Source organism: Phoca vitulina, unplaced genomic scaffold, assembly GCF_004348235.1.
Source record: "Phoca vitulina isolate PV1807 unplaced genomic scaffold, GSC_HSeal_1.0 scaffold10, whole genome shotgun sequence".
In the NCBI taxonomy this organism is placed as follows: domain Eukaryota; kingdom Metazoa; phylum Chordata; class Mammalia; order Carnivora; family Phocidae; genus Phoca; species Phoca vitulina.
In genome coordinates, this window is record NW_022589713.1 from 50873501 (window position 1) to 50896634 (window position 23134).

General features: G+C 39.8%; 2 protein-coding genes across 28 annotated transcripts in view; one reads left to right on the forward strand and one right to left on the reverse strand.

The window, feature by feature from the left end:
- The window catches only part of CLASP2 (cytoplasmic linker associated protein 2), a 182374-nt gene extending 159796 nt beyond the window's left edge, over positions 1–22578 (reverse strand). For 6 of the 27 annotated variants that reach the window (XM_032409101.1, XM_032409099.1, XM_032409086.1 and 3 more), the window contains exons 1-2: positions 22303–22575; positions 3865–3943 (exon numbers count right to left, since the gene is read on the reverse strand). In XM_032409101.1, coding sequence (XP_032264992.1) covers positions 3865–3943; positions 22303–22497 — 274 coding nt within the window. In that variant the 5' untranslated portion in view covers positions 22498–22575. Of the gene's footprint in view, positions 1–3864; positions 3944–22302 lie in introns of all 27 variants that reach the window. The other 21 variants (XM_032409114.1, XM_032409115.1, XM_032409090.1 and 18 more) reach the window with 7 other exon arrangements.
- LOC116635182 (hsc70-interacting protein-like) lies at positions 17107–18481 on the forward strand. Its single transcript, XM_032409116.1, has one exon. It carries the CDS (start codon positions 17111–17113, stop codon positions 18218–18220), a length of 1110 nt encoding a protein of 369 aa, XP_032265007.1. The 5' UTR covers positions 17107–17110; the 3' UTR covers positions 18221–18481.
- Positions 22579–23134: the final 556 nt, after the last annotated feature.

A 23134-nucleotide genomic window follows, 5' to 3' on the forward strand; every position in this document is an offset into this window, starting at 1 on the left:
TACATTATTTAAAAAAAAACACCTTCCACACATAATTTAATTCAATTTCTTCCTCTTACAGAAAGGCTCCTAACATGGTTTGGCTAAATTCTAAGACAGGGTAAAACAAGAAAGTTAACCCTGGGACTCTTAGTTTAGTACTGTACCCCCTTAAGAGTACACAGATATACTGCCTATCTTATGGAGCTACCATACAAATCAAAAATAGTGTAAGGATAATCTCTCATTATGTACAGTAGATAAGGCCTAATAAATGGATGACAAGTAGGCAATATACGGCAGCAAAGTAGTGATAAAATTTTCCTATTATACCACACTGACTCTCAACTAATAACAAGTTCAAGTTTCACCAAGGAAAATGATGAACATGTAGGGTTCAAAGTGAAAATGATACTGGCTAACATTAATGCACAGAAGTAACCATAAAGAGTAGATTAGAAGATAAAAAAAATTACATATAAGCCTATGTAGATATATGGAGAACACATATGAAATACGAATAAAAGCAACTTAAGGTAATTTATTAAGTATTTAAGGGTATAAGAATCATGGAGTAAAGAAAACTTCAGTGTAGGGTAAGGTTAATATGAAAAGTTCCTAGATATTGAAATCTGAAGTAAATCTTTTAAAGAGAAAAAAAGGATTTGTTTCTTTTTTTTTTTTTTTAATTTATTTATGTAGGGGCGCCTGGGTGGCTCAGATGGTTAAGCGAATGCCTTCGACTCAGATCATGATCCCAGGGTCCTGGGATCTAGTCCCACATCAGGCTCCTTGCTCAGTGGAGAGCCTGCTTCTCCCTCTCCCTCTACTGTTCCCCCTGCTTGTGCTCTCTCGCTCTCTGTCAAATAAATAAATAAATTAAATCTTAAAAAAAATAAGATTTATTCATGTATTTGAGAGAGAGAGAGAGAAGGGTGGAGGGGCAGTGTGTGTCCCAAGCAGACTCCACGTGGAACCCGATGTGGGGCTCAATTTCAGGACCCTGAGATCATACAACCTGAGCCAAAACCAAGAGTGGGACACTTAACTGAACTGACTACACCACCCAGGCGCCCCAAGGAGAGGATTTCAAAAAGAAAGAACAGCACTGCAGAAGCATGAACAAATTAGGCCAGAACTAATAAGACTGAGCAAGTTTCTGATTAGCTAAAGTGGAAAAAAGTACTTGCTAAAGATCACTGATAAATAAGGCTATTGAGATGCAGAAGAGACATACACGCTGAGAGAACTAGAACACCAAAGGACAGCAAAACAGAAGTTCTGAAAGCAGGACAGTCCTAGGAGGCAACAAACTAGGATTCTGGTCCCAATACTCCTACTGCCTCATTATGAGCAGTCGGAGCATCAAATCCCATCTGGCCCTCCTTGTGTTCAAAAAATAAGCAAGATAACGTAATACCTAGAATTACTGTCAACCCTAAAATAATATCTGTCACAGCTAATAATAGGGAACTACTACAGGGCAGGGGTTACAAACATAAATGCCTACAGTCAGGGACATACAGAAAATGCCAAAAATGAACCAGCTCTAAAAATGGCAGTATTCCAAGCTTGCCGTATCATAACTGATATTCTCAGTTATGAGGAGACAAGAGGAGATGGGAGGGACTTATGAATCAGAAAGCTCATGACCCATTCAAAAGAGAAGCTATGACAAAACTTCAGCCAAAAAGTACCCGTAGGAGTGGAAGATCAGAGTTGCCACATTGACCAATTGTTTAAGACAAGTCATAAACATGAATTTTTATGTAAAACGTTGTAATTTTAAACAATGATTCAAAATGTTTTAAGAAAATACATAAGCAAGTAAAATATGTTTGCAGAGCATAGTTTTTAACATCATAGGATTTTTTTTTTTTTTAAAGATCTTATTTATTTATTTGACAGCGACACAGCGACACAGTGAGGGAGGGAACACAAGTACGGGGAATGGGAGAAGGAGAAGCAGGCTTCCCACGTAGCAGGGAGCTCGATGCAGGGTTCGATCCCAGAACCTTGGGATCATGACCTGAGCCGAAGGCAGACACTTAACGACTGAGCCACCCAGGCGCCCCATCATAGGATTTTTCAGCAGAAGACTGACAGAGTAAAAAAATCACCTTTCTAGAGGATATTCATATAAAGAATGAATTGATACCAGGTATTGATTAAAAAGGGAATAATAAAGGGAAACTCACTAAGATGCTTCTGCTAAAAAGACAGCTAAACAAAAAAGTTTATAAAAAGAAGAAAGCAGCAGAATTTACGGTTATACCAAACATGAATAAAAAGTTGACCAAAGATAATTCAAAAATAAGTGTGAGGCATTATGAAGCATTAACTTAACTCATAAAAGAAAATCACAAACATCTGAGGTTTCCCTTAAATATTTCTTTTTCCCCCCCCTTAAATATTTCTACATAATAGAACCAAATCTACTCATCAAAGCACTCGAAAAGACACATGAAGGTCACTCAGGTTTAGAAAACAGGTCAAAGTCAACGCTGTAATCCTAACCACCACACAAAAAAAAGCATTGTATTACTATGCTGTACTGTACTGCAAACACACTACTGTTAAGTGCACCTCAAAGTATGGCTGGCAGCCCGGACCAGTCTACAAACTATTTGTGGTAAAAAAAAAAACTGAAGAGTGTTTATAAAATAAAATTTTAAAAACAATCTGACCAAAATAATTTTATTTATTGAATCTAATAATAAAAAATTGGGCCTTGTTTTTTTTTTTCCTTTCACTTTGCTGTAATTTATTTTTATTGTATTTTACAAAATATTCGTCTGCAACAGACTAGTAACAAAAGAACCAGTCCATCACAGATGGTCTAACAAGTGGCATTGTAGGAATGCAAACTGGAGCAGCCACTCTGGAAAACAGTATGGAGGTTCCTCAAAAAGTTAAAAATAGAGCTACTCTATGACCCAGCAATTGCACTGCTAGGTATTTACCCAAAGGATACAAAAATACAGATTCGAAGGGGTACATGCACCATGATGTCTATAGCAGCAGCATCAACAACAGTCAAACTATGGCAAGAGCCCAAATATCCATCAACTGATGAATGGATAAAGAAGATGTGGTGTGTGTGTCTATATATATAATGGGATATTACTCAGCCGTCAAAAAGAATGAAATCTTAACCATGTGCAATGACATGGATGGAACTAGAGTATACTATGCTAAGTGAAATAAGTCAGAGAAAGACAAATACCGTATGATTTCACTTATATGTGGAATTTAAGAAACAAAACAGATGAACATACGGGAAGGGAGGGAAAAAAGGAGAGAGAGAGAAACAAACCACAAGAGACTCCTAATGATAGAGAACAAACTGAGGGTTGATGGAAGGAAGTGGGTGGGGGGTGGGCTAGATGAGTGATGGGTATTAAGGACGGCACTTGTTATGAGCACTGGGTGTTCTATGTAAGTGATGAATCACTGAATTCTACTCCTGAAACCAATATACCAATAACTGTATGTTAATTAGAATTGAAATAAAAATTTGAAAAGGGAAAAAAATAAATGAATAATTAAAAAGAGAAAAAATGGAAAAAAGTCATGGTTTAAGTTATAAATTTTTAATGTTACAAAAAAAGTAAAAGTTACAGTAAAACATTTTAAAATATGCAGTAAAAATCTATCAACAGCATATTTAGTGTGTTTTTTGCTTTTTTTTTTGGTCTCAAAGGAAATATTTATTTAAATAGGCTTAAAATCTTTTATGTCTAGGCAACCTAAAATGCTAATTAGATCTCTGGGTTGTACAAAATTACATTTTTGCATTCACAGAGAACCAATTCTATTAAAAACAGTGAGAAAAAAAGTCAGTATGTCAAAACCCACAATAATTTTTAGATAAAGTTAACTTACCCATTACTACATAGGACTTAAATCGTGTTGATAATCTGTCCACAAAGGCACTTAAAATTTCCAGTCCCATTAATGATACCTACAGATAGAAAGAAATTTTAATGAATACAAAGTACCAATGCATTCTTTCAAATCAATTATAATCACTGACATATAAAGATCTTCATATATTACCAAGTTTTTTTAAAAAATAAGGAGACTGCAGTATTCAGGGATAAACAGCCATGAGGTTAGGGCACCCTATTCTCAGATGGTTCAATAATAATAACAATAATAATAACAATAATGGTGTATAAATATGCAGGAAGATAATGATAAAGTGTATTTGGCAAAATGTTAGTAACTGGTAAATTAGGTGAAGGGTACAAAGAAGTTCACTGACTATACAAGCAACTTTCCCATAATGTTGAAATGTTTCCTAAATGAAAGTTAAAAATAACAGCACCTTTAATTATACAGAAATTCCAGCTTTTGTCTAGGATGGAGACACTGGAAAAAAATACCACTCCCACTGTAACAAGAAAAAGCCAAATAATCTATAGAACCATATCTCTCTTGAATCCATAAGAAAGCTGCAGTTGTAGGATAATCAACTAGCCTGAAATTTAAGGAAAGACAGATGCTCCCAAGGAGAGATGGGACATAAGCAGTAGGACACATGTGGCAGAGGACAGAAGGAAAATGAAAATGTGATACAAGTGGGTTAAGAGTTCAACTATATTTAACTTGTTAATAGCTGAACGTGGGATAGCATGAAAATATATAATCCCTAGCAGCCACAGACACAAAAGGAGAGACCCATTTACAGGCTCTTTCTCCACAAACCTCCACTGAACACTCGTGATTGGAAGAAGTATCTCTTGGTTGTACAAGTCTGACGAAGGGAGCAGCTGCCTTTGTAGGAAAGGCACAAACCTTTCTTTTCCCATACTTTTGTAAGAAACAAAGGTATGATGCTACTGAGAGAAAGACAAATACTGTCACCCCAGGACACAGGTAAAAACTCACTGCTGCTGAGCAAAGAGGAAAGAAAAAAAGTTCGCTACTTCAGAGGGAGAAGCAGAAAATCATCCTGGGCTCAGATGATTAGAGGTCTATAGTTGAGGAGAGGCAGGATCTCTGATAAAGCCTCATCCCTAAGACTCAAGAACCAAGGGCTCCTAAGACTGAAGCTGGACCAGAAAAACAGAGAACACTCCCACTCGCCACAACCAGGCTAGCAAGGACAGCATAAGGAGCAGTTTACCACTGGAGAAGAGAACATGGAGAAAAACCCTCTATGAAGCACATGAAAAAAGGGAAGGTATAAGGTGAAGGGTGTTACAAAAACACTGAGTGGCCAACAATTAATTCCACTCCTAGGTATATATCCAAAGGAGTTAAACCAGGACACAGATACCTGTATGCCAATGTTCACTACAGCTTATTCATAATAGCTAAAGGTGCAAAAACCCACATGTTCTTCAACTGATGGGTAAAGAAAATGTGGTGTATGCACTCAATCAAAAATGTGGTCATGAACAGGACTGACTGGTACATGTTACAACATGAATGAACCTTGAAAACATTGTAAGTGAAAAAAAAAGTCACAAATGGTGAGATGTTGTATGATTAAACTTGTAAGAAATGTCCAAAATAAGCAAACCTATAAAGATAGAAAGTAGATTAGTGGTTGCTTAGAACTAGGGAATATGGGGGGATAAGGTGGTATCTGCAAAAGGGTACAAGGATCTTCTTGAGGTGATGAAAATAATTCTAAAATTAACTGTGCTGATGGTTGTGCATATATGTAAATATACTAAAAAAATCAATGAATTGTACACTTCAAATGAATAAATTGTATAATATGTAAATTATATCAATAAAGCTGTTAAAACATAATTGAAAAATCTACAAATAGGCTCACAGACTTAACAGACTTTACAGGTGATAAAAGCAGTATCTCAAATTAGCAGGAAAAACATGCACACTTGGTAAGATCTCATTTAGGAATCTATCCCTAAGATACACTAACAAAATTATTAAAGGACATATGAATATTATTCATTGCAAGAGACCAGAAACTATCCAAACATTCATCAATATGAGACAGATTCAATAAACGATGGTACATCCATGCTACAGGGTACTATAACACTTTATTTTATTTTTTTAAAGATTTTATTTATTTATTTGACAGAGAGAGAGAGATAGCGAGAGCAGGAACACACGCAGGGGGAGTAGGAGAGGGAGAAGTAGGCTTCCCGCTGAGCAGGGAGCCTGATGCGGGGCTTGATCCCAGGACCCTGGGATCACGACCTGAGACGAAGGCAGACACTTAACGACTGAGCCACACAGGCGCCCCACTGTAACACTTTAAAAATAAAAATGAGGACTACCCTAATTCTGCTATGCAATAACCTCTATGATATTGTTTTCTTTAAGATTTTATTTATTTATTTTAAAGAGAAAGAGTGAGTGGGGGGGGTGAGAGAATCTCAAGCAGACTCCTTGCTAAGCGTGGAGCACGACACGAGTCTTGATCTCACGACCCTGAGATCATGACCTGAGCCAAAATCAAGAGTCAGACACTTAACCAGCTGAGCCACCCAAGTGCACCTCCATGATATATCGTTAACTGAAAAAAGCAAGTTGGACAATGCATGTATATATACAAAGAGGACTACGTGTAAATACAGTTAGAAATGTTTATTAAAAATAACAGCAATGGAAAAATAATAAGAAAAAATATTTTTAATGGTTAGGAACAGGCTATAAGGAATAGAGAAGGAAGCCAGACTATTTTGAATACACTGTATTTGTAGCAATAACTAATTTCATTGAAAACAAAATAAGTGAACCTAAACGTATACCAAATTAGTATTTTAACTATTTCAAGTGACTTTAAAGTATAGTAATTTGATTCTCTCTCTCCAGGGGGATATACCCTAAGAACAAACACTAAACTCTGCAAAAAAAGAAACTTCAATGATTTTAGAAATCTTGTTGACTGAAGGAGATAGAAGACATACAGAAGTAGTAAAAAATGCAGTCCTGAAACTAAATTAGAATCACTATGAACTCATGATATATTTTTCTTCCAAATTAAGATAAAACCCATCCTATTTATTGAAAAAAAAAATCTAGAAACAATCAAACAAGTAACAATGAGTTCCACTAGCACTCACATATATACTATTTCCCACTAAAAAGAACCAGAGTTTCTTGGAGAAGTGGCTCATTCCAGGGCAGGAGCAGGAACTAGGACATCTTGTGGTAACAGACAGCGAAGATGCTGTAAGAGATTACTAGGGTCATGTCAAGATAGAACATTTAAATATTAATAAGGATAATAACTGCATTGTCTTGAAACACATTAGATATGTTTAAATACAAGAATTCATAATGATAAAAACTATTTAGCCAATATTGGAGGATGCAAGAAGACCACCTTAATATTTCAACACTTAGTAAATGAAAGAATCATTTGAACTACAGGCATACCTCAGAAATACTGTGGATTCTGTTCCAGACCACTGCAATAAAGGGAATATCGCAACAAAGTAAGTCAATTTTTTCATTTCCCAGTGCATATAAAAGTCATGTTTACCCTATATTTTGCTCTAGTAAGCATGCAATATCATTATGTCTTAAGAAAAGTAAATACCTTAACTATAAAATACTTTACTGCTAAAAAATGTTAGCAATTATCTGAGCTTTCAGCAAGTTGTAATCTTTTGGCTGGTGGAGGGTCCTGCCTCAACGTTGATGGCTGCTGCCCAATCAGGGTGGTGGTTGTTAAAGGCTGGGGTGGCTGTGGCAATTTCTTAAAAATAAGACAACAAAAGGGGCACCTGGGTGGCTCAGTCGTTAAGCGTCTGCCTTCGGCTCAGGTCATGATCCCAGGGTCCTGGGATCGAGTCCCACATTGGGCTCTCTGCTCTGCGGGAAGCCTGCTTCTCCCTCTCCCACTCTCCCTGCTTGTGTTCCCTCTCTTGCTGTCTCTCTCTCATCAAGAAATAAATAAAATCTTCAAAAAAAAAAAAAAAGACAACAATGAAGTTTGCTGCAACAATTGACTTTTCCTTTCATGAATGATTTCTCTGTAGCATGTGATGCTGTTTAATAGCCTTTTACCCACGGAATTTCTTTCAAAATTGGAGTCAAGGTTCTCAAACTCTGATGCTGCTTATCAACTAAATATATGTAAGATTTTTAATCTTTTGCTGTCATTTCAACAATCTTCACAGCATCTTCACCAGGAGTAGATCCCATCCCAAGAAAAACTATTTCCTCATTCATTAAGAAGCAACTCATCTGCTCCAGTTCTATCATGAGATTGTTGCAACTCACATTTTCAGGCTCCATTTCTTTTTTTTTTTTCCCCTAGGTTATTTTAATTCCAGTTAGTTAACATATAGTGTTATATGAGTTTCAGGTGTACAATGTAGTAATTCAACACTTACATCACCCTGTGCTCATCACAACAAGTACATTCCCTAATACCCATCACCTATTTAACCCATCAGAATATCCAATGGGAAAAAGACAGTCTTTTCAACAAACGGTGCTGGGAAAACTGGACAGCAACATGCGAAAGAATGAAACTGGACCACTTTCTTACACCTTACACAAAAATAAACTCAAAACGATCAAAGACCTAACTGTAAGACCTGAAACCATAAAAATCCTAGCAGAGAACACAGGCAGTAACTTCTTTGACACTGGCTGTAGCAACTTCTATATGTCTCCTGAGGCAAGGGAAACAAAAGCAAAAATAAATTATTGGGACCACATCAAGATAAAAAGTTACTGCACAGCGAAGACTCCACTTCTAATTCTAGTTCTCTTGCTATTTCTACCACGTCTGCAGTTACTCCCTCCCTTGAATGTCTCAAAGCCATCAACTTCTTCCAAACTCCTGTTTGTTATGTTGAACTCTTCCCAGGAATCATGAATTTTCTTGGCATCTAGAATGGTGAGTCCTTTCCAGAAGGTTTTCAATTTACTTTGCCCAGATCCATCACAGGAATCACAATCTATGGCAGTTATAGCCTTACGAAATGTTATTTCTTAAACAGTAAGACTTTAAAATCAAAATTACTCCATGATCCATGGGTTGCAGAATGGATTAGCAGGCATGTTAGCACGCATGAAGACAACAGTAATTCTCATTGTACATCTCCACTGCAGCTCTTGCATGACCAGGCGCATTGTCAACGAGCAGTAATATTCTGAAAGAATCTTTTTTTCCTCAGCAGTAGGTCTCAGCAGTGGCTTAAAATATTCAGGAAACCATGTTGTAAATAGATGTGCTCTCCCCCAGCTTTGTTGTTCCATTTATAGAGCACAGGAGAGTGGATTTAGCATAATTCCGAAGGGCCTTAGGATTTTCACAATGGTAAGTGAAGCAGTGGCTTCAACTTAAAGTCACAGGCTGCATTAGCCTATAACAAGAGAGTCACCCTGTCCTTTAAAGCCAGGCATTGACTTCTCCTCCCTAGCTGTGAAAGTCCTAGATGGAATCTTATTCCTAACATAAGGCTGTTCCGTCTACATTGAAAATCTGTTGTTTAGTGTAGCTACCTTCATGAATCATCCTAGCTAGATCTTCTGAATAACTTGTTGGAACTTTTATGTTATGGAGATGGCTTCTTTCCTTAAACCTCATGAACCAACTTCTGGCTTCAAACTTCCACGGCTTCCTCACCAATCTCAGCCTTCACAGAACTGAAGATAGTTAGGGCCTTGTTCTGGACGACACTCTGGCTTAAGGGAGTATTGTGGCCGCTTTGATCTTCTATCCAGACCACTAAAACTTTGTCTCTCTATCAGCAATAAAGCTGTGTTGCTTTCTTATCATTTGTGTGTTCACTGGAGTAGCACTTTTAATTTCCGTCAAGAACCTTTCCTTTGCAGTCACAAGTTGGCTGTTTGTCACAAGAGGCCTAGCTTTTGGCCTGTCTCAGCTTTTGACTTGCCTTCCTCACTAAGCTTAATCATTTCTAGCTTTTGATTTACAGTGAGACACACGCAACTTTTTCTTTCACTTGAACATTTAGAGGCCATCGTAGAGCTATTAATTGGCCTCATTTCAATATGGTTGTGTCTCAAGGAACAGGAAGGCCCAGGGAGAGGGAGAAAAACAGGAAATGGCTGGTCAGTGGAGCAGTCAGAACACATTTATTGATTAAGTTTGCCATCTTGAATAGGTGTGGTTCCAACAATTACAATAGTAACATCAGAGATCACTGATCACAGATCATCATAACACACTACAACAAAAAAATTTATTTATTTATTTATTTATTTTAAAGATTTTATTTATTTATTTGACAGAGAGAGACACAGCGAGAGAGGGAACACAAGCAGGGGGAGTGGGAGAGGGAGAAGCAGGCTTCCCGCAGAGCAGGGAGCCCGATGTGGGGCTCGATCCCAGGACGCTGGGATCATGATCTGAGCCGAAGGCAGACGCTTAACGACTGAGCCACCCAGGCGCCCCCCCCAAAAAATTTAGAAATACTGCAAGAATTACCAAAATGTGGCATAGAGATAACAAAGTAACCAAATGCTGTCGGAAAAAGGGCACCAATTGACTTGTTTAATGCAGGGTTGCCACAAACCTTCAATTTGTGAAAAATGCAGTATCTATGAAGCACAATAATGTAGAGCACAAGAAAATGAGGTATGCCTGCCTTTCTATTATAAACTATGCCAATGAGTAACCAAACAGAAGTAAATGGTCTAAATTTCTCTTTATAAAAGTATTCTAGTTAATAAGTGAAAGAATGACAAAATTAGAGTATCATTTTACAAACCCTAATGAATTAAGAGATCTAAACACTGAACATTAATGGTTGCTAACATCATAAAAAGATACTATCATACCTTATGTGCTTTCTTGATGCTATGTGCCTCCTGAGGAGGAAAAAAAGACCGAATCTGATCAAGCTATAGGTCCAACTACCAATTTATAGGAAATACAGAGGAACTAGCAGCACAGGAATGAAATCAGCAAAATCATAACTGTGGGAAACTCTACAAATAAAATCCAAGAATTTTTTTTTTAAGATTTTATTTATTTATGAGAGAGAGAGAGAAGTGGGGGGGTGCCCACGAGTGGGGGGAGGGGCAGAGGGAGATGCAAGGTCTCCACTGAGCAGGAAGCCCTATGGCAGGACTTGATCCCAGAACCCTGGGATCATGACCTGAGCTGAACGCAGACACTTAACCAACTGAGCCACCCAGGCACCCTAAAATCCAAGAATTTTTAAAAAGAGAAACTGAGGGAGAAAAAAATTCAAAGAAACTTAATAAACATGTTGACTGAGGTATGGCCTCCCAAAGGTGTCCACATCCTAAGACCTGTGATACCTGTGAGAATGTTCCTTTATGTGGTAAAAAGAACTTTAAAGATGTTGTAAAGGTCTTAAAGTGGGGAGATTACTCTGGGTTATCTTGGGCCCAATATATCACAAGACACCTCATAAAAGAGAGGCAGGAGAGTAAACAGAGATGCAATGACAAAAGCAGTGGTCAGGAAGATGTGAAGGTGCTATACTGCTGGCTTTGAAGACAGAAGAAGAGGTCTTAAGCCAAGAAATGCATGCAGTTTCCAGAATATGGAAAATTATCCCCTCGAAGTTCTCTAGAAGAATACAATCTTGCTGAAACCTTGATTTTATCCCAATGAAACCCATTTAGGACTTCTGACCTCCAAAACTGTAAGAAAATAAATCTATGTTGCTTAGGCTACTAAGTGTATGGTAAATTGACACAGCAGCAACAGGAAACTAATATATTAACAAATCACAGTGTGGAAATCTTATTTGGATCCTGAGTTTTCTTGAAATAATTAAAGGGGTGCCTGGGTAGCATAGTCAGTTAAGCATCCAACTGTTGGTATCAGCTCAAGTCTTGATCTCAGGGTCGTGAGTTCAAGCCCCACACTGAGTTCCACGCTGGGTGGGAGCCTACTAAAATAAACAAATATCTAATTAAAAATTTGCATGACATTTTAAAAATTGGAAATTTGACCCTGCATATTTGGCATTATTTTTTTTTTTTACATATGATAATGGTGGTGAGGTTATGTTAACAATTTTTTAATAATTTTTTTTAAGTAGACTCCATGCCCAGTTGGGAGCCCAACGTGAGGCTTGAACTCAAGACCCTGAGATCAAGACCTGAGCTGAGATCAAGAGTTGGACGCTTAACTGCCTGAGCCACCCAGGCACCCCAACAATTTTTTAAAGAACATTTATCTTCAAGACACTAAATCAAAAGTCTCATTGATGAAACAATGTATCTGTGATTTGTGACAAAGTGATGGGGCATGATTAGCCATGGACTGATGAGTGTTGTGGGTGGATTTGTTATTTTATTCTGTCTACCTTTACATATGTTCAAAATTCTTTATAGTAAAAAGTTTTTTTAAAAAAAATTACAGGAGGGGCGCCTGGGTGGCTCAGTTGTTAAGCGTTGGCCTTCGGCTCAGGTCATGATCCCAGGGTCCTGGGATGGAGCCCTGCATTGGGCTCTCTGCTCAGCAGGAAGCCTGCTTCTCCCTCTCCACTCCCCATGCTTGTGTTCCCTCTCCTGCTGTCCCTCTCTCTGTCAAATAAATAAAATCTTTAAAAAAAAAAAATTACAGGAACTGTGATTCCTAATGGTGAAATGAACATACCCTTGAAACAAAAGAACTCAAGGCCCACGCTCTTTTACTCAACCTCATCCTAAGAGTCTTAGCCAATGCACCCAAACCAAGCAAAACTAAAGAACTGGAAAGAAGCAAAACTATCATTATCTGGTAGTCCCCACTTATCCCCAGTTTTGCTTTCCACAGCCTGAGTTACCAAGGTCAACTGTGGTTCAGAAGTAGATAATCCTCCTTCAGAAATCAATAATAGCCTAACACTATGTTACAATGCCTACATCATTAAACCTCACTTCATCTCATCATTTCATTATCCCACATCATCACAAGAAGGGTGAGTATAGTACAAGGAGATTCTGAGAGAGACCACATTCATATAGCTTTTATTATAGTATATTGTTATAAATGTTCTGCTTTATTATTGCTGTTAATCTCTTATGGTGCCTAACATAAATTAAATTTTCTCACAGGTATGTATGTATAAGGAAAAACACAGTGTGAATATAGGTACGATCTGCTGTTTCCGGCATCTGCTGGGGAGTCTTGGAAATGTATCCCCCACGGATGACAAGGGACTACCATATGTAGAGAAAACCTAAAAGAATCCACAAACTGCAGAAAAAATGTTTTGAATTACAGGCAGGTTGGTCGCAAAAATCAATATCCAAAATGCCATTTCATTTCAATATATCAGAAAGCATAATTTTTTAAAAATAAAAAAATAGGATTTATACTCTCAATAACTATTAGAATAAATCTAACAAAATGTGTTTAAGACCTATTTGGAGAAAATAATGAAACATTAATGAGACATATTAAAGAAAACACAGGGGCACCTGGGTGGCTCAGTTGGTTAAGCATCTGCCTTCGGCTCAGGTCATGATCCCAGGGTCTTGGGATCGAGCCCCCACATCGGGCTCCCTGCTCAGTGGGGAGTCTGCTTCTCCCTCTCCCTCTGCCTCTCCCTCCATTGGTGCTCTCTCGCTTGCTTTCCCTCTCTCAAATAAATAAATAAGATCTTAAAAAAAAAAAAAAAGCACAAATAATTTTCATGGGTAAAAGAGGTCATTATAAAGATATCCAATCTGGGGCGCCTGGGTGGCTCAGTCATTAAGCAACTGCCTTCGGCTTAGGTCATGGTCCCAGGGTCCTGGGATCGAGTCCCACATCGGGCTCCCTGCTCCGCAGGAAGCCTGCTTCTCCCTCTCCCAATCCCCCTTGCTTGTGTTCCCTCTCTCACTGTGTCTCTGTCAAATAAATAAATAAAATCTTAAAAAAAAAAAAAAAAAAAGATACCCAATCTTCCCCCAAAAAGAGGATATTCAATGTAATTCCAATAAAAGCCCCAATTTTTTAGTGCAACTTGACTGATTCTAAAATTCACATGGGTTAGTAAATAAAGACCCAATAATAAGCCAACACATTCCTAAAGAATATGGTGGGTGAATTTGATATAGCAAATATCAAAATTTACCATGGAGCTAGAGACAAATGACTTTCCTGAATTTCCATTTGGACATCTTTCAACTTAGTCTACATCTTGGCTAAGGGTCCTTTCAGTAGAATAAGAAACCATCAAGAAAGAAAAGAAGAAAACAACTAGAGCTATCTTCCAATTTGCTCCCCACCACTTCCTTACGAACTCAAATGCCTCCATTCAGGTTGTTTATTTTATTATTTTTTAAGATTTTATTTATTTATTCAAGAGAGAGAAAGACATCATGAACAGAGGGCAGAGGAGAGGGGCAGAGGGAGAAGCAGGCTCCCCACTGAGCAGGGAGCCTGATACGGGGGGCTTGATCCTGGGACTCTGGGATCATGACCTGAGCCAAAGGCAGACTGCTCAACCGACTGAGCCGCCCAGGCGCCCCTCCATTCAGGTCCTTTAAAACACAAAAGCAAAACTAGTGTACTTTCTAACAGGTACATATAAAATACAAAAGCAAAAATAGAAACATATTAAATTATAAATATAAAAGTATAAAACAAAATATTAAAAAAACTAAAAGCAAAAACAATATTTTTTAACAGGCAGAAAAACAGAAACTCTAAAAAGCAAATTTGGGGCTAAGACCAAGCTTAAATTTTAGGGTGTTTTAAAGTCATAAAACTGAAATTTAAAAAAATTTATGAAATTTTATTAACCCCAAGAAGTCCCAGAACCTTTAGGGTCATTTTCCCATTCTCTTTCTCACTCTCCCTTTTCACCTATGAATGAGAGGTGGTTTAACATATCTGAGTAACTAATGTGATGTCAATAAAATCACACGCAAGTTGTCGCCTTGGCCAGAGTTTCATTTAATTCAGTATGTTTAATTTTCCAAATAGTTTAAATCAGAAATGTTGTCCAACAACAACAAAGCTAAATAAATGCACGAGATAGTAATGACTACTTGCAATTTAAGAATCACAACTAGAATTTCCCATGTAAAAGTCAGCCTAACAACAATTCTTGAAATCTAGGAAGAAGATAAGCTTAATTCATAATCACAGATGTTTTCCACTGTAAGTAGAAAAGAAAAAAAGATATGTATTCTTTGTAAGAAGCAGACTTCCTGTAATGCTCCTCTCATTAGTAAATATTAATGGTTTACAGGACATTTTTTCCACAAATTAACTCAGCATCTAAGAAAATGAGTAAAGAATGGGATAGACTAGGGGCGCCTGGGTGGCTCAGGCGTTAAGCGTCTGACTTCGGCCCAGGTCATGATCTCAGGGTCCTGGGATCGAGCCCCGCATCAGGCTCCCGGCTCAGCGGGAAGCCCGTTCTCCCTCTCCCACTCCCCCTGCTTGTGTTCCCTCTCTCGCGGTCTCTCTCTCTCTCTCTCTCTGTCAAATAAATAAATAAGTAAAATCTTAAAAAAAAAGAATGGGATAGAGTAATTGTCAAGTAGAGCTTCTATGCACAGATTAAGTAAGTAAAACCTGATGGCTTACAAAATTGAAAACCTAAAAAGAATTAACAGGTTATTTTTATGTAATTATATAAATAATAAAACTATTTCCCTCAAAAAAAGGAGGGAAACAAATGACTTAAAATTAAAGGTACTGATTAATTCTAGATCAAGTGAGCGGGACAAGACAGGAGAAGTATAATCCAATATTTCCACTTCTAGACATATACCCAAAAACAGTTATTCTAAACTGGGGGAGGGGGTAGTACAACACACTGTTATTCCTTGGAGCTGTGCAGCCCAAAGGTACATGGCCATACTTAGCAGCCCTGCTGCCAGCCATTCAAGTAAATGAAAATCCTGTTTGAAATTATCAGAGCCTAGAACTTTTCTTTTGCATGGTTTTAGTACATAAGTTTTCCAGCTGGTAAATCAAGGGACAAATGTGCTTTAATTTAGATTTAACAAACACTGAGAGCCTGCTATGGGTATAAATGCTGGGAGGTGGGTACACACCCTAATGGGAATCTTAAGAAATTCCAATTCTTTCAATTTTCTCAGGAAAATAGCAAGTAAGGCCATTAGCTGACACTGAATATAGAATAGATACTGGTAGGTCTGAGGGGGGGCAGAACAGATATAAAATAGTTTGTCTAAGACTGAATGAACTAGAAAATACAGTATGATTGTCAGCCACCAATAAGGGCCCCCTTGAAGGTCAGAAATTTAAAATGAAATCAGAGGTTTTGTGTTCTTCTCCATCTACCCTTAGTTGCAGGTGTAGGCACCACAGGTGTGGGGGTAGGCAGAGTTGGATTAACCAGGATTCCATTTTATCAAATCACGACCATAAACGAGTATGAACAGGAATAAGAGAATTAAGAATGAATGTTGGGAGGGGCGCCTGGGTGGCTCAGTCGTTAAGCGTCTGCCTTCGGCTCAGGTCATGATCCCAGGGTCCTGGGATCGAGTCCCGCATCGGGCTTCCTGCTCGGTGGGGAGCCTGCTTCTTCCTCTCCCACTCCCCCTGCTTATGTTCCCTCTCTCGCTGTGTCTCTCTCTGTCAAATAAATAAAATAAAATCTTTAAAAAAAAAAAAAGGATGAATGTTGGGTGTGATTGATTGACCAGGAAATGGAAGCTCAGACTAGAGGAGTGTGGGATAGTTAAAAGCTAACTGGATTGGGGTGGTCAAACTCTTTAAGTTGGAGTACTCAAGAAAAATAAGGTTCAGGATTTAGAGTTCTAGGATATCACAATCACCAATAGTAATGCCACTTGTAAGTCTGAATCCCCAGCAACCACACACCCGTAGTGGTCTGAACTGGCTGTGGTAGCATCTACAGCAAAACTATGTACTGGTACAGCCATCTAGCTACCATTATGGGGCATTTACATACTGAACTCTATTTTATACCATTACAAATTACATATAATTTTCCCTTTTTAGTACAGCTAGGACATTATTGGGATTTTAAAAAATTATGTGTCCTCGGTATTATCTATAATTTTATTTCAGGATTAAAAGGGAGACATTAAAAGAGGGCACTGAATCTGACAGGGTTCAGAATCACTGCCCTAATCAAACTCTCATGCAAGGAGACAATGTAAAAGAACGTTTACAGCCCTTCCACACGATCACGCTGAGCTAGTAACCGGGGCTTGGAATCGGGCCGCAACCTCAGCCGCGCCTGCCGCCTTTCACCGCCTCTGGACCATGGACCCCCGCAACGTGAGCGAGCTTCGGGCCTTCGTGAAAATGTGTAAGCAGGATTGGAGCGTTCTGCACACCGAGGAAATGCGTTTCCTGCGGGAGTGGGTAGAGAGCATGGGGGGTAAAATACCACCTGCCACTCATAAAACTAAATCAGAAGACAATATCAAGGAAGAAAAAACAGATAGTAAGACGGTGGAGGAAAACATAAAGACAGAGGAACCATCAAGTGAGGAAAGTGATCTAGAAATTGACAATGAAGGTGTGATTGAACCAGATACTGATGCCCCTCAGGAAATGGGAGATGAAAATGTAGAGATAACCAAGGAAATGATGGATCAGGCAAATGATAAAAAAGTGGCTGCCATTGATGCCCTAAATGATGGTGAACTACAGAAAGCCATTGACTCGTTCACAGATGCCATCAAACTGAATCCTCGCTTGGCCATTCTGTATGCCAAGAGAGCCAGTGTCTTCATCAAATTACAGAAGCCAAATGCTGCCATTCGAGACTGTGACAGAGCTATTGAAATAAATCCTGATTCAGCTCAGCCTTATAAGTGGCGAGGGAAAGCACACAGACTTCTGGGCCATTGGGAAGAAGCAGCACATGATCTTGCCCTTGCTTGTAAACTGGATTACGATGAAGATGCTAGCGCAATGCTGAAAGAAGTTCAACCGAGGGCCCAGAAAATTGCTGAACATCGGAGAAAGTATGAGCGAAAACGTGAAGAGCGAGAGATCAAAGAAAGAATAGAAAGGGTTAAGAAGGCTCGGGAAGAACATGAGAGAGCCCAGAGGGAGGAAGAAGCCAGACGACAATCAGGAGCTCAGTATGGCTCTTTCCCAGGTGGCTTTCCTGGGGGAATGCCTGGTAATTTTCCTGGAGGAATGCCTGGAATGGCAGGGGGGATGCCTGGAATGGCAGGAATGCCTGGGCTCAATGAAATTCTTAGTGATCCAGAGGTTCTCGCAGCCATGCAGGATCCAGAAGTTATGGTGGCCTTCCAGGATGTGGCCCAGAACCCAGCAAATATGTCAAAATATCAGAGCAATCCAAAGGTTATGAATCTCATCAGTAAATTGTCAGCCAAATTTGGAGGTCAAGCCTAATAATGCCCTTCTGACAAATAAAGCCCTTGCTGAAGGAAAAGCAACGATCACCTAATGGATGTCGCAATAATACAAACCAGTGTACCTCTGACCTTCTCATGAAGAAAGCTGGGGTGCTGTGAAGAGAATCCCTACCCCTCTGCCCCACATGCAACTGAAACATTCTATAGTGGTTTGCCATTAGGGTAGTCATTCAGATAATGTTTTCCTACTAGGAATTACAAACTTTAAACACTTTTAAACCTTAAAAATATTTAAAAACATAAAAAAAAAAAAAAGAACGTTTACAGTAAAAAATTAAAAATGTGGACATTCTTTATTGTAAGTAAAAAGAATAGGCAAGGTCCATATATAAAGACAGATCTCAAACCATTTTTGTTTAAGCAAGCTAAGAAATGGTATATTTTAAGAAACTAACAGTTTAGGGCGCCTGGGTGGCTCAGTTGGTTGGGCGGCTGCCTTCGGCTCAGGTCATGATCCTGGAGTCCCGGGATCGAGTCCCGCATCGGGCTCCCTGCTCAGCGGGGGGTCTGCTTCTCCCTGTGCCCTCTTCCCTCTCATGCTCTCTGTCTCTCATTCTCTCTCTCAAATAAATAAATAAAATCTAAAAAAAAAAAAGAAACTAACAGTTTATAAGAAATACAATCAAGGTGAAGCTGACATTGGAAAGTCTCATCCTTCAAATGGCAAAGGGGCTGTGATTTTGGATTCTGAGAAGACTTGAAATCTTAGCATATTACTTAGCTCAGCACTTCATAGTTATATAAATGCTATTTATTTCTCCATTTTTAGACTCAACTTACTGTTACATTTGCAGATAAACAATATAAAAAAGTAGAGCTGATAAATGATAGGATACTGAAGAGTTTTAGAAAAGTAAAGAAAGGGAGTAGGAAAATCTTAACCTCCCTAGGTTCAAGTACTCCTCCATCAATTTGCCAAGTATATGAGAGGTGCTCAAGAAAGGCAATTATCGGGTGCCTGGGTGGCTCAGTCAGTTAAGCGTCTGCCTTCGGCTCAGGTCATGATCCCAGGATCCTGGGATCGAGTCCCGCATCGGCTCCCTGCTCTGTGGGGAGCCTTTCTCCCTCTCCTCCCCACTTGTGCTCTCTCTCTCACTATCTCTGTCTCTCTCTCTCAAATAAATAAAATCTAAAAAAAAAAAAAAAAGGTAATTATCCTTAATTCCTCTCTCTCAACCCAAGAGGAGGTCCCACTGGCTCTATCACCAAAGTGTATCTCAAAATCTTGCACTTCTCAACATTGCCATCTTTACAATCTACTCTCCACAAAGCAGCCACCCCTCTACATAAAACCCTCCACTGACTTTGAATAAAATCCTATAACGCTTTCCACCTGCCTCCCCAATTTCATCTTTCTTAACACATCATTCACTTATAAACTCTAGCCATGTTGTCCTTTATGTTCCTCCACAGAACTAGGGCCTCCACATTTGCAGTTTCCTCTGCCTAAATCATCCATCACTCCTATATTTATTTCATGTCTATACCCAAATTTCACCTCCCTTTCTTGACTACCTGCATCCTGCCCAACACTCCCTATTCCCTTCACTGCTTTTTTTCTCCAAAGCACTTACCACCTCTAACATATTATAGATTCTAGTTACTCATCTGTGTGTATTCCTCTACCCCCACTAGAATCTAAGTCCACAAAGGCAAGGATTTTGGTTTTCCCACTACTGTATCTGAAGTGCCTAGAAGAGTGCCTGCTCATGGTAGGTACTCAATAAATATCCAAATGAAGCTAAATGAATGAGATTTACTAGTCGTGTTCACAGCTGGATCCTCAGTATCTAGAACAATACCCAACATACAGTATAATCACTCAAATTTTTGGAAGTAATGATGGTTATTAAGATACTCAAATTCTAAAGTAGTATCAAATCTGAAGAAAACTGTATTTTGTTCAGCATCATTTGAAATTTAAGTACAATTCTCTATTTGTGTGTATGTTCAAAAAATTCCATGATACGCTTTTTTTCCTAAAGACTTAAATATGTGTTATTGTACCTTGGGTAAAAAATGATGACCTAGTTTGGTAACTTAGTTTATAAAATCCAAGCAAGAAACTAACCCAAATGCCCTCTAACAACGTCAGAAAAGGTTTTATATACAGCATCCAGTAGAAAGAAGAGAACTAATGACTCAAGAAGGAGAAAGCAGAATTGATGAATTAATGGCCTTAAGTAGGCAAGAGACCATGGAATCTAAAATTCATGTAGTGGGATTGATACAGTAAGTGAAACAGAGAAGAAGGTAGAATATACAGCACAGCTACAAGGGCGTGTGTAGGTAAGGTTGTGGAAGCCTGTGGCAGTTTTCTTCTCATTGTGTAAACTGTCTCAGGCTACAGCATCTAGTAAGGAGCATGGAGAGAATGTGTAGTAAAGAGATGAGAACCTGGTCAGATCCCTGATGGATTCTAATTCTTAGGGACCAGTTGAAAGGAAAATACAGCACTAAGTAGTAGTGCTTAAAGACATTAAAGAAAAACTGGGATATTGTGGTATTACAGAAGCCAAGAGATGTGTTTCAAGAGATGGGACTGGTCAAATGCCATTCACTCAAGGTACATCTTTAGAGTGAAATGGTCCAAAGCCAACTCACCATGGCTGACGTAGAAGGTGACACGATGGTATATCTGAAGATTGAAATGGTCCAAAGCCAACTCCCTATGGCCAGCGTAGAAGGTGACACCCTTCACTTGGGAAGGGGTGCAAGCATTACCAAAGAGCTGACTTTCTACAACAGCCTATGTTGCAACATAAAATCAATTATCTTGAGTGTGCATATGTCCTCACAGTGTAAGTAAATTTAGCTTGTTTCTCCCAAAGAAATAATAACCTCCCAGTTGATATATTATTCAATATTAACGTTTTCTAAAGTTTTAAAAAATAATGAAATAGTATGTAATAGAGCATCAAGGTGGTTAATTCCCATAGGGTTTATTATCCTTGTAAAAGTCAACCCCTTCCAAGACTCATGTAAGTTTCACCATTAAATCTGCACAGTAATTGCAGAGTTTGACTTTCTACTCTAGGAGAATAAAGCTTTCAAAGTACAGCCTATCGCAGGATTATAAGCATAAATTACTTAGAAAAATCACTTCATCCGTAGATTTGAGCCAGCATTTTAAAGCAACACTGCCACCAGAAGACTAGAAAGAAAAATAACTGCTAAAAACTACAGTAGAGGCTCAGTACAGAATATTTACCTGGTCTCTCAACTTGGCTACATTACAGCCTGCCTACTACCAGCTCTTCAAAAACACTCATTCTTCTTGTAGCTCGTAATTTTTTTTCATCATCAACTAATCCACTAGGACACGTTTCACTAGGTCACCTACTAGTACACAGGTTTCAAATCCGAGTCAGTCCTCAACTGCAGCAAAACAAATTAACAGGAAGCGTTCAACTACTTTCCGTCGACAATAAATGAAAAACAAATACATAATGCCCCGGGGTCAGCACCTTTGTATTAGATTTAACGGTAAACTTAATCAGGCAATCAGGCACCTGATTAAGCTCTAAAGATCCCTTAGAGACGAAGAGCACAACCTTCCAGACTCAAAATTTTAAAAAGAAAAAAAGAAACAAGATTAAGTAAGATAAAAAGCACTAATTAAGAGGAATTAATTGACACTCTTTTGAACTTAAAAATTGTATCCTAATGTCCTATGTCTTGGTCTAACAGTGTTTACAAGATACGTACAAATGCAAAAAGTCTTCGAGCGCTTTCTGTATGCAAAGTATCGATGATTTTTTAAATAGCTGATTAAACATTGTGTCCTAATGCCAAAAAAAACTCCGCACTGTGTCACGGAATCGCTGAATTTGTCATTGTTCACAACTGGGGAAAAACTTGGTCCTGGTGGGAACTAAGTTCCCGACTCGCGTCCAGGGACCCTTGAGCCTACAGGTTTCCCCTTCACGGGGCGGTTCCGAGGCGCCAGGCGCACCCCGGGGGCTCGCCTGGCTGGTCGCGCGCGTCCGGGATTAAAGGGCCGGCCGGAGAGGGCGTGCCCGGCCCGGCCGCGCCGCCGCCGCCGCCGCTGCCGCTTACCCGGTAGTTGCTCGAGCCCACCCAGCCGGTGAGCGCATCGACCGTCTTGCCCAGGCGGCCCAGGTCCTCCTCCAGGTCCGGGATGGCGCCGGGGGCGCCGAGATAGAGCAGCAGCTCCTGGCCGACCTGCAGGCGGCCGCCGACGTCCTTCTGCTGCACCTGGGCGCCGAAGTACTCCATGCTGCGGGGCTCCATGGCCGCCCGCCCGTGAGGGACCAACTTTTGCCGAGCGCCGCCCAGCCGCCAGCGCGGGTCCCCGCGGGAACGGGCCGGACGCGCTCGGTGCGGCCGAAGCCCGGCTCACGGGGTGCGGCGGGCGGCGGGACTAGCGCCAGGCGCCGAGCGGCCCCCAAACTACTCAAACTCGGCGCCCCCCGCAACCCAGCCCGCTTTAGAGGCCGCGGCCGCCGACGACGTCAGCACGCGCGTGACGTCAGCGCGACGCCGGCGAGCGCCCTCCCCTCCCGACTGCAACTTGCCGGCGGCGGCTGCTCCCGAGGAAGCCGCTGGGCGTAGTGGGACCCCTGGCGGGAGTTGGGGTCGAACTGGATCAGCACCTCTATAGAGGCTGGCCCATATCGGGCATCTACTATCGCAGCGTCCTTCCCTCACTCTGTAAGATAGAGAACGCTTCCAAGTTTTCTTCTCCTTGAAGTCAGTACTTGGGCAAGTTTCTGGTACTTGGAAATCCCCCTTCCCCATCTCCACACTCTTTTTTTTAACCTTGTAAGAATACACTTCCTCATAAAAGAACACCATGACCCCTGCTTCCAGTCACCATGGTTGATTGGGTCACCATGTAATTTTTTTTTTGTTTTTAACTGAGGTTTAA

Bases quoted from the DNA above. Each gene is read 5' to 3' on its own strand.
- LOC116635182 (XM_032409116.1), top strand. From the start codon at position 17,111: ATGGACCCCCGCAACGTGAGCGAGCTTCGGGCCTTCGTGAAAATGTGT.